The 11,365-nt window shown below is 48.3% G+C and overlaps 1 protein-coding gene across 1 annotated transcript in view; it reads left to right on the forward strand.

Annotated features, from left to right (window-relative positions):
• Positions 1-11,314, forward strand: part of LOC104461927 (dynein heavy chain 9, axonemal-like) — a gene marked incomplete at both ends in the record, with an annotated part of 83,309 nt that extends 71,995 nt beyond the window's left edge. The window contains 4 exons of the mRNA XM_010073674.1: positions 1,192-1,334; positions 4,049-4,229; positions 5,874-6,100; positions 11,054-11,314. Of these exons, the coding sequence (XP_010071976.1) occupies positions 1,192-1,334; positions 4,049-4,229; positions 5,874-6,100; positions 11,054-11,314 (812 nt within the window). The remainder of the gene's footprint in view (positions 1-1,191; positions 1,335-4,048; positions 4,230-5,873; positions 6,101-11,053) is intronic.
• Between the last annotated feature and the right edge of the window lie 51 nt (positions 11,315-11,365).

Here is an 11,365-nt window from a genome sequence, read left to right on the forward strand (position 1 = left end):
GCACAGCGATAGTTTGTCAGCAACTCCAGAGTTGACATATGTGACTATAAATTGGCCAGATGGTTTCAGCAGCAAACAAGCCCTGTCTGTGATGAATTTATAATCAGGAGTAAAGACAGGTGTTGTTGTGGAGGGCACTGAGTAGCTCCCACCACCACTTACTCATGGTGTGGATGACACAGACGTCCCCTGGCTCCGGGTGAAGCCCTGCAGTGTCCTGGCTTTGGGATGTCCAGGTCATCTTACGGTGGCTTTGAAAGGCATTGTGTTTTCCTGTGGTTGCTATGTGGGGAAGTGGGGACAGATCAAAGGGTCCAGGGAGGCAGCGTAGAACTGCAGCGGGGCAGAAGAAGGGACCACGCAGGGACCGTGACATCCCATGACGTGAGCTCGTGCCACCCAGAGAGTGCTGACTGATGGGTCTGGCTGCTCTCTGCTCTCTGCCTGCTTGTTTTTCTTACTTGTTCCACTTCTTATCATCAGCTAAGAAGCTAGAACAAAATACATATTTTAGTATTTCTTATAAATGAGCAGATTTCTGATTAGGGTATTTTCCGAAGTGATTAGTGCTCATATTGACAGTATCTCACTCAATAATGATGATTTCAATCAAATCAGAAGCCAGAAAGGAAGTGAATAGGTGATAAATTAAGGAACCACTAAAAAAAAAATATTTGGTTGGGTACATTTTGAGAATTAATTGCATGACTATTAACTCTTGAAAGTTTTTAAAAGGTTTCTAAGTTTTGAAATGGTTTGGTGATCTGGGAGTTATTTGACCACTGCTGGAAATGGCATTGAACAGCTGCAGCAATTATAGATGTAATTAATTCACTTGCAAAACTAAACTGATTTCATTATTATGTATAGCATATTAGGTATTTTGTTTCTTTTTGTCATCTATTTAGCACTGTAGATCTGAAAAAAGGGATTTTTCTGTACTTTTACTCTATTCTTTGTTTACCTTGTGCTTTTATAAGAAAGCTTGCTCTCAGAAGTGTGTATTTTTTATCAGAATGACCTTCTGTGCCACTCCTCTGCTGTTGGGGCCCGTGGGTACCTGGTGCAATAGTTTTTCTTGAGGAGGGGGCTTCCCCAAGCCCTTGAAGAAGGTGGCAGACACTTCACTTTGCTCTAAGACTGAAAAAAACTATCCAGAGCAGTAAACCAAAACGTGCCCCCTTCTCTTAGGTGAAATCCCTGATCTCTTCCCTGAGGATGAAGTTGAAAACATCGTCAACAGCGTGAGGAATGAAGTCAAAGGCCGGGGACTGGTGGACTCCAGGGAGAATTGCTGGAAATTTTTTATAGAGCGTGTTCGACGACAGCTGAAGGTGAGGCAGAGGCTGGGAGAGTTGGGGTCCTCACCATCGGCCTCGGTGCAGGGGCACGGGGCAGAGAAGCTTTGGGCCACTGGGAAGGGAGGTCAGACCGCAGCCTGAAAGGCTTCTCTGCCTCTTGATGTGATATGAACCGTGATTCTCTCAGCAAGTAGCACCAAAGCATAGGAAATGCTGTTTGTTGTCATCACTTCTTGGGCTTTAGAAAGCTCTACGGGAACTGAAAATTTTCTCTTTCAAGAGCTGAGCAAGACCAGCCTTTCCATGTTCAAAACCATGCACTGGGCTTTAACTGGTGGCCGTCAGGACTAGGTCTTGCACAGAGGATTGGTCTTCATGTTGTTGATAATCCATAGCCAGAAGAATTAAAAAACATCTTAAAAACAGTGCTGGGAACTGAGTGAGACACAACATGCTTACACGATTTCTTCCACTGCAGCCCATATTCTAGCATAGAAAAACCTTATAAATATGTCCTGAGATCCCAAAACAGTTTCAGGACTTCCCAGGTATGCCCAGCACATGGAGAGAGTACAGTGCAAGAAGGTGTTAATGCTCTTCCAGAAGGTATTTGCCCACCTGCAGGACTGCACAGGGCTGCGGGCCCTGGGCAGGGGGTAGGCTGGGCAACGAGTGGAGACTTGATCTTTGCTCAATGAAAGCGTATCTTCCTTCTTACTCACTGCTTGGCTTGCGTTGGTGGGACACGTTCACTCAGGCAGGGTGGCCTCCCCCTTTTTTGATGTAGGTTGGTATGTGTTTAGGATGGGGAACAGCTGGAGAGTTATTTTTGAGGGAAACTTTGGGGACCATGCCCCAGTATCGATGCCCGAGGAGAGGGAATCCAGTCCTCCTCTCTCTCCCTCTCCCGGTGTGGAGGGGAATTTCTCAGGAGTGCTGTTCTTGTTTTGTGGTTCTTCTAGGACCTTGGTTGTCTTCTGCCTGGTGTCCCTGCCTAGATGTATCCCTGTTAGCTATGGAGGTACGTGGAAGGGCAGTGTGAATTAAGTTTACTTGAGGCTCATCCCTTTTCCTTGTCTACCCTTCTCTGTAATGACGTGCTGGAGCAGATGGATGGGGTCAGCCATCAGGAAGTGCTGTTTGTTCTCCCCAGTGCTTTGTGACAGCATCTTGCGCTGTGCAGAAACCTGATCGATCCGCTGCTGGACCTCTGGGAGCAGCACAGGAGTGGGGCTTGGCCCAAGGGAGTGTGAGCACCAAAACACCTTCTGCTTCAGGGTCACGAGAGAGAGTAGTGTAGGTGCAGAAGAAGGCTTTTGTACATTGGTAGCTTCCTGAAGCTTGCCTGGTCCTGAGAGAGCGACATCGAGGTGCCCAAAGATTATGCTTGCAGGTGTAGGAAGGATTTCTACACGTCTACCCCATGTGTGAGCATGCAGTGGCCATGTCGGAGGAGCAGAAGCTCTGAGTTCAGCTGCCTCTTCTGAAATGGGAATGAAAGTGGTTTTGTTGCAGACTGGCTTTTACAGCTTCTCAAAACCAGATCTTAGCTCACGGTGGAGGTGGTGACAGCTCGTAGAGATGTCTGAGCCAACAGCAGCCTGCCCCGTGGCACTTGCAAGGCTGCGCGGGTACCAGCCAGGGCTCACAGCGGGGAGAGGGGTGATGCACTGAGTGAGATATGCTGCTGCCCAAACTGCCCCTTGCTCAGATTTTACTACTTCATTGCATGATGGCAACTTCTCCCTGTCTGCTCATAAATCCGGCTGCGGTGGGCTTGCAGGAAAAGGGCTGCGATGAATGGTGGTGGCAGGTTTTGGTCCTTGGGTGTTATTCTGTGGTTAACGCTGGTGGTGGGGCAGCGAAGAGGGAAGGTGCTTTGCCTTGTCCTGACTTTACATCCTGGGCGAGGAGTTTCCTTTTGGAAAAGGGAAAGCTTGTGCCTTCCTGAGAGGAGCTGAGCAGGCTGGCTGCGGGGCAAGGAGGCTCCCAGGCTGCCTGAGCTCAGAAGTTAACCGTCCCTTGACCCGGCCCCAGAGTGATGCAAAGAGAGCTTTCCCAGAGACCCATGCATACCGCACGATTTGCTGCAACTCGGAAACTTTTAGCAGCTGTGGACTGAAATAAAAGCCTGCAAAGCAAAGGGCTTGCTGCGCAAAAATGCAATAAGCAGGAAAATATATTCACAAATGCTTTTCTTTCCATTCTCCTTTGTTTTGAGATTTCTCTATTTAAAAAATTTTCCCATTCTGATCAAAGTAGATTTTGAGTTTGAGCCACCTCCGCCTTTGTCAGTGCTGGCTTTTGGGGAAACAATCCAGGCAGGCCTGCGCTCCTGCCAGGAGAATTTAGATCCATTCACTTTAATTCCTGGTTGCAACACTTGAATCTGGATGCCAGTTCCCTGCCAGGCAAACCTTTGTGTCACCGCTGAAGCAGGGAACGGTGGTTATATTAAACCCTGGCTGCAGCCTTGAAAGTGTGCCAGGCTTCTGCCTTGGGCCATAGCAATGCTTAACACCACTGCTTGTCCTTATTGCAGAGAAAAAAATGTATTTACTGCTGGATTATGCCTTTTCCAGGCCAGGCTTGCTGGCCTCAAGTACAAGGGCTCAAGGACTGAGGTTGCCATACCCTTAGATCTTCCTTTGGGAGTGGCTGGAAGAGCCCAGGCCAGGCTGCGTGCTGGAGCCCGGTGCCTGCTCCTGGCCGTGTCTTCTCACCTTCTTCTTCCTTGCTCTCCTCAGGTCGCGCTGTGTTTTTCGCCTGTGGGTAACAAGCTGCGTGTCCGCAGCAGGAGGTTCCCCGCCATCGTCAGCTGCACGGCCATAGACTGGTTCCAGGAGTGGCCGCGGGAGGCCCTCGAGTCCGTCAGCCTCCGCTTCCTGCGAGAAACGGAGGCTGTGGAGGGGAGCACCTCACCTGCTGGTGCCCGGGCCAGGCTTGAGCTGCTCTGGGGGTGCAGGCGCTGGCACCCCTGGCCACTCAGTGCTGGTGGCAGCTAGGGGTGACCTCATCCCTCCGTTCGGTGTGAGAAATGCCTCCCACAAAGAGAGCAGCATTGCAGAGAGGGTGTGATCACCTTTATTGTCCTCAACACTTATCCAGGTGTTATGGTTTTACCCTGGCTGGGAGCCAACACCAGCCAGCCGCTCGCTCACCCTCCCGCCTCCCAGGGATGGGGGGAGAATTAAAGGGGTGAAGGGAAAAGAGACTTCTGGGTTGAGGTAGAACAATTTAATAAGTATTGGAAATAATAATAATGTTGATAATAATAGATACAGATATACAAATGAGTGACACACAGTGACACTGCTCACCACCCGATGACCGAGGCTCAGCCCATTTCCAGCTAATGATCCTGGATCAGGCATAGTCTTGAAACCACAATCTGGGAACAGAGATAAGACCCTGAGTGTCCAAGACTGAGACCTAACTGAGGGAGATGACCCTGGGAGAGGGACCACACAGAAAGAGCTGACCCAGAGCAAGAGAGTGAGCTTCTGGACCGATCCTCACCTCTCTCCTGGCCATGCCGTGCATGGGATGGAACAGACCATTGGCCAGTTTGGTCTCAGTCCTAAACCCAAGGTCAAATCCTGGGCTGGTCACTGGGGCTGTGCTCCCTCCCAGCTCCTCCTGCCCCTGCAGACACGGGCACAGCAGAGAAGCTGGAAAGTCCTGGACTGTCCTGGCAGCAGCTCTGCCCATCAGTGTGTGGTCAGCTTCTCCCCAGCACAAACCCAAACAGCCTCACATCAGCTGCTGGGAAGAAAGTTCACTCTGTCCCAGCCCAAACCAGGACACCAGGACATCTGGGTGACTATTTGCAGGGGAATTGCTGGTAACACTTCAGAGCATTAAACTGAATCAAAGCATGTTTGAAATGCATTCCAGGAATTTCAGGGAGGGGCATGGACCTTAGCAGAATAATGGCCACGGGCACCACACTGGTGCGTGTTTGAGCACTGATAGTATTGCCAGTGCAATGACTGCTTCACTAGCAAGAGAGGCAGCTTACAAATTGGTTCAGAAAATAACCCAATGCTTATGATTACTGCAGGGAACGTCCGCTTTTCTCCCCACATGCATGTCTGAGCGACTGTAATTCTCAAGGGCAAAAATATGTCAAGTTCTCATTGATGACAACCTGCTACTAGACTAAAGAGATTCAGTTCTGTTTATTTAGCTTTTCTGAGAAAGATTTAGGAAGAATAAAGTCTACAATGTTTCTTTTTACGAGGGTGCACTTTCCCCATTTGTACAGGAGAAAAGCTCAAATTTGTACTTAAAAGGCTGTTATTTTATAGAGCTGAATGCTAGAAAAATTGCTTGGAATAAGACAAAGTATGGGATAAAAAGATATAAAAAGAGCTACAAAGTACACGAGCAGACAAAGTTATCTTAGAGATAACAAATGAAAAGGGATCAACTCAGATGTTACATCGTGGATTTTCCCGCAGCAGAATCAAAAGTTAATAAATTCCTTTATATATGACACAGGTCTGCACTATATATAGTTGTGTTTAAAATAGTTTCTCCTTGTTTTCTCATCTTACCTTTAGGATTCAGTGAAAGATTCAATAAGCAAATTCATGGCTTATGTCCACACAAGTGTCAACGAGATATCCCAAATGTATCTGAGCAATGAGCGACGGTATAACTACACCACTCCGAAGTCATTCCTTGAGCAAATCAAACTCTATCAGAATTTGCTACTGAAAAAGGGCAAAGATTTAAAAGCAAAAATGGAGCGCCTGGAGAACGGCCTGGAGAAGCTCAACAGCACTTCTGCACAGGTGAGCAAACCCTTTGGGGTTAAAAGCTGACGCTTTTCCTTGTTTCTCTGCATCCTGATTTGGAGGAGAACTTTGCAGGATGAAACTGCGCAGGGTGTAAATTTTTTGCTAGATCCTGGCTCTAGTCTGACTTGAACTGGTTCCTGGAGGAGCAGGAGCTGTGTTCTCTACTGGAAAGGAGAAGGGAAGAGATGTATCTCCAGTCTCTGCTGTTCAGGTTGTGTTAATCCCAAATGGAAGATCACAGTAAGTAAAATGAGATAGGGATCCAGGTGGCTGTGTACATCTTTTAATGATTATATTTCAGCTGTGGTGACAGAATAGCCTATAAAATACAGGAAGATCAGTGAGTTTTGGAGTTGCATCCAGGAAATCTTCAATGACTTCAGCAAGAATCCTCTCAAACTAATAGAGCATCCTTGCAAAATAAGGCTGATGTTCATTTTTCCTTGCATTATGCTATCCATCTTTAAGGAAAATTAATGCATGTCTGAAATGTAGCTCGACCACCCCAAAATCACCCTGCTGAAGAGCAGCACTGGCACTCTGCTGTGGTACAGACTAGATATTGTTCTGAGTATCTCGCAAACCTCTCTGTAGTGATGCAAACTGCCTCTCAGAGCTTTGCTGTCTACATCTTTTGCTAAACTCCCATTTTACTCTCCATTTCATATTCTATTAACTCTTACAAATGTTCACTTACAAGCTTCTGCTGTGGCCAATGGACCTCTCCTGAAGCTGCTCCAAAGCAACGCGGGGGGGGGGGGTGATGTGAACGAAGGACTGGCAGGTTCAGCCCCTTCCATACATATGCTCTGGATAATGCTGGTGGCATAAATCATGTGTGTCACGCTCAATAGGATGCACGCCTTGCTGGGGGATGATGTATGGGCTTTATTAGTGCCTCTCAGCTCTGATAGTCTATATCTCCCTTCAAGCAGTTGCTTTCTTCATGGTCCAGGACAGGTCTCTGAGGACACAGGAGTGGAGTGGGCGTGTTTTACGTCGACTTTGCAGGTTTGAACATCTCCTTTGTAAGGAGACAGCTGAGTAGCAGAAGGCACCCATCAGAACCAGTGATGCCAACCAGAGCAATAAGTGTGTGCCCCCACCATAAAGCAGACCTTCCATCACCTTGCCTATGGAGGCAAATAATTTTGCTGACTGTGCAACTGTGCAGTGTTGCTGTTTTTGATGATGGCCCAGTGGTGGAAAAGATGGGTAAAGTCTATTTTTTTATTGTGAGCAACTAATAGGAAACCAACCTTTTGAGAGGAAACAAGTGCCCATTGTGTCGGTCAAGAACGGGGACCCTGCTGTGTTCTTCAGGCATGTCTTCAGCGGGGAGTTATTTTACCAAGGGTTCTCTGATGAGCCACAAAAGAGGTGCTGAGCACTGGTGGAGCTGGGAAGCCACAGCAATTGTGGGTCTTGTAGGTTTTGCTGTTGTAAGAAGTGTAAAAGAATGCAAAGTTCATGTCTGGTTGGAGTAAGGCTGGGGTGAGACGTGCCTGTTTGTGAAGTTGATTAAGATGCAGAGCAGTGAGGACAAATATGTCAAAATTGAATCTAAAATTAGCACTGGGGGCATAAAATTAAACACCTCAATTACCAGATCTGTGCAATAGTCAAAGTTGCTGTTGATTTGAAACCAGAGTGTGGATACTTAACGGTGTTGGAAATCATACCGGAACTCTCAACCTTGAGTATGGATTTCAAAGTCTGAACTTTACATTCACCCATGGAAATGGTTGGTCTTGGTGCTGAGGAAGTAACATGTCTTCTGTTTCACTCAGATGTGTCATCTCCAGAGTGTGCCCATGGTGCTCAGAAGCGATGCACTGTGGTTTTCTTGTTTTCAAAGCAGAGGAGGAGGATGACCTGGTTGTGCCTTAGGTTTGACTAGTGCTCCCATCAGCAGCATTGTCCAGATTCCTGAATGACAAGTTCATTATGGATTTTAAGTATTTCTACAGACTGTTAAGTATGGTCTCAGCATGAGGGGGCTCTTGTGTGAGTATTTGCAGGGTGCTTTTAGACTTACCCATTCCATTTTCAAAATAACCTCTCCCCCTCCTTTTGCTCTTCTCCCCTTCACCTGCTCTGTTTTTTTTCTTTTGAGATTTGGACATCTTGATACCTTTGACCAACTTTTATTCAAAAGAAATGTTTTCCATTAGTTTATATGCCTAACCATCTTTCCCTGAAGGCAGTGGCTGTCTTCACTACTCAGAAAAGCAGAAGCCAGCTTCCAGTTATTAGGACGTAACAGACTTGGGAAGATGTGTGGGATGAGTCATTTGTTTTTCAGAGGGATGTTTGCTATGAAGATGTCAGCGCTCTGTTCAGAGCCTGCTGCTGAGTAATTTTTAGGATGACTTTGGTTATATTAACATCACTGCATCACTGGATTCCAGATTCAAGGCTTGCTTGCTCTAGCAATTAATTGCTGACCTTTGTGATGTATTTTGTGTTCTTGAAACAAGGCAGGGACAATCAGATAAAATGAGTCTTCTGGGAGCCTGCCCTCCAGGTTTTCTAGTCTTTAATAATTCTTCTTATTCCGTCCTGGTGGTAGACAAGCACTTCTTCCTTCCCTGTTGGAGTCACAGTACACTGCCCTTGAATCTCTTGTTTGCTTCGCTCTTTTCCTTGCTCCCTCACGTTACTGATTGCTTATCAGATTGTTGTGGACTGGGGAAGCTGCTCGCAGGTTTTTCCCATTTCCTAGCACAGTCTGGGACCAAGCACTGACCCCTTTGTGGCCAGTTGTGAGAGGACAGAAGATGGGAGCTGTGCTGGGAAGGCTTTCTGCACGTTATCTCAGATAATACCTGTTGGTGGTGGTCAGGCTTGGCCACCTCTGGGTTTGGGAAGTGTAGTTGAATGGCTGGAAATACGACAAGCATCTGGGTTTTCCAAAGAAACAGCCAATAGCTGTGTGGACAAGCTGCCAGCCTGTTTGGATGGAAGGTTTTGGTGTGAGAGAGGGGACATCTGAGTACCTTCTGTTACTGTGACGATTATAGACAGAGGAGAACTTCTCATGCCTTTATTGCTCGCAGTGCTCTGCCAGGGATGGCTCTGTGGCTGTTGACGGAAGGATATTGAAGGTTTCTGCTGTGGCTGTGCCTTCCCGAAGGCGGCAGCCTGAGACCTCCCTGCTCCCTGGTGTCTCATCAGGCATTTGATGTCTGGGCATTAGGATGTGTGGGAAGGGAGGAGAAATGGATGTGACAGACTGTTTCTGCTGTGGATACGAGTCTAGCATTAAGGCAAACTTGTTTGCTGTGCTGAGGGGGTGAAACTGGAGGAGGAAAGTTCATCAATCTGCATTCCCTGTGCCACCCCCGGGACATCACTGGAGACAGTGAATGTGGTTATTTAGGCGTAGCTCCTGTTTCTGTCCTTCCACTGCGTAAACTTTCCTACCAGTACCTGAAGGGGGCTACAGGAGAGATGGGGAAACTCTCTTTATCAGGGGGTGCAGGGACAGGACAAAGGGGAATGGTTTGAAGCTGAAAGAGGGGAGATGGAAATGAGATGTGAGGAAGAAATGTTTTCCTGTGCGGGGGGTGAGGCAGTGGCCCAGGTTGCCCAGAGAAGCTGTGGATGCCCCATCCCTGGAGGGGTTCAAGGCCAGGCTGGATGAGGCTTTGGGCAACCTGGGCTGGTGGGAGGTGTCCCTGCCCATGGCAGGGGGTGGCACTGGATGGGCTTTAAGGTCCCTTCCAACCCAAACCCTTCTGTGATTCTGTGAAACACCATTAAATTGTCCCAGCTCAGCTGGGTTTGAGCTCTACCCTCACTGGGGAAACACACTTGTTTCCTTTGGCAGGTAAGGGAGGCTGGAGGCCAGCGTACGGCCCCTCGTGTGGTGGGGTGTGTTGGCACAGGGCCCAGCAGAGCCTCGGCACCCACCACAGCACCCACTTGGGTCATTCCCACTGCAGGCTTCCCAGGGAGCCCAAGCCCAGCTGGGCAGGGGCCTTAGCAGGGACACACGCTTCTGGGCTTCCAAACATTTCTTTTAGGTAAAGCCCTTAAATGGATTTCTTGCTTTTTCTAAAATCCTGACAATGTTATAGGAAGTCATTTACCTATCCATTATTACTTGTGCTTGGCTGAAAGCAGGTTTTGTCAGGGCATTTGCTGTTCTCGCAGGCTGTGCTGAGCCCTGACTTTACATCTGCTCATTTTGTAGAGCTGTTGAGTGCTAGGAGGTTTTAATCCCTTGCTTGTTTTGTCGTGGTTGTGTAAACCCCTAAAGCTTCCATTCATACACGTGTCCAGCACATGATTACTGATTTTTGGGCAGAAGGTCACAGGCCATATCTGCCATCAGCGAAGCCTCCCACTTCAATTTCCTGCAATCCCTGAAGACGTGGAGCTGAACAAGAAGCTGCTGCTGAGTTTGCCAGCTGAAGGGATTATGTGCTCCTGCCAGCCCAGAGTCGTTTGAATTTACGGTCTCCTCTTTGTCCTGGTGAAAACAGCATTGTAGTGCCGGGCAGCAGGAGGTGACAGTGGATGAAGTGCACAAAGAGGCTCCTAAGAAACCGCTCCCCACTTGAAGCTGATGCCGAGCATCAATAGCTTCGGTTTATATGATTGCAAATTGTGCTCTCTTTTCTGGTATAAAAAGGAATTATCAACAAAAGCTAGTGTCCAGCTTCCCTTCAAGGAAGTATTTTTACACAGGTGAGGCGTACCCCAGGAGCTCTAAGCAGTCCTTTGTGAGCCTGGCAGCAGGACAGGGAAAAGCTCCATGGTCTGCACAGAGCCTGTGTAAACTCATTGAGGTGGGGGGGTTTAGAAAGAGACTTTCTGTCTTCAAGTGAGAGCCAGTGCGAGCTCCCCCACCCTGCCTGTGTGCTGGAGCAAGCTCCTGCCTTGCTGGGTGTGAGCAGCCTGTGCTTGGGATTGCCCCAACCCACTGTGTCTTCCCTCCAGGTGGATGAACTGAAGGCCAAGCTGGCGGCCCAAGAAGTGGAGCTGAAGCAGAAGAATGATGATGCTGACAAGCTGATCCAGGTGGTGGGGGTGGAGACAGAGAAAGTGAGCAGGGAAAAGGCAATTGCCGATGAGGAGGAGCAGAAGGTGGCACTCATCACCCAGGAGGTGGAGCAGAAGCAGAAGGACTGCGAGGAGGACCTGGCCAAAGCTGAGCCTGCGCTGGCGGCGGCCCAGGCTGCTCTCAACACCCTCAACAAGGTAGGGTGAAGATTCCCATGGGAAAAAAGGGCAAGAAGGAGGACCTGGGTA

The sequence above is a fragment of the Pterocles gutturalis genome, unplaced genomic scaffold (genome assembly GCF_000699245.1).
Source record: "Pterocles gutturalis isolate BGI_N339 unplaced genomic scaffold, ASM69924v1 scaffold27822, whole genome shotgun sequence".
Taxonomy (NCBI): domain Eukaryota; kingdom Metazoa; phylum Chordata; class Aves; order Pterocliformes; family Pteroclidae; genus Pterocles; species Pterocles gutturalis.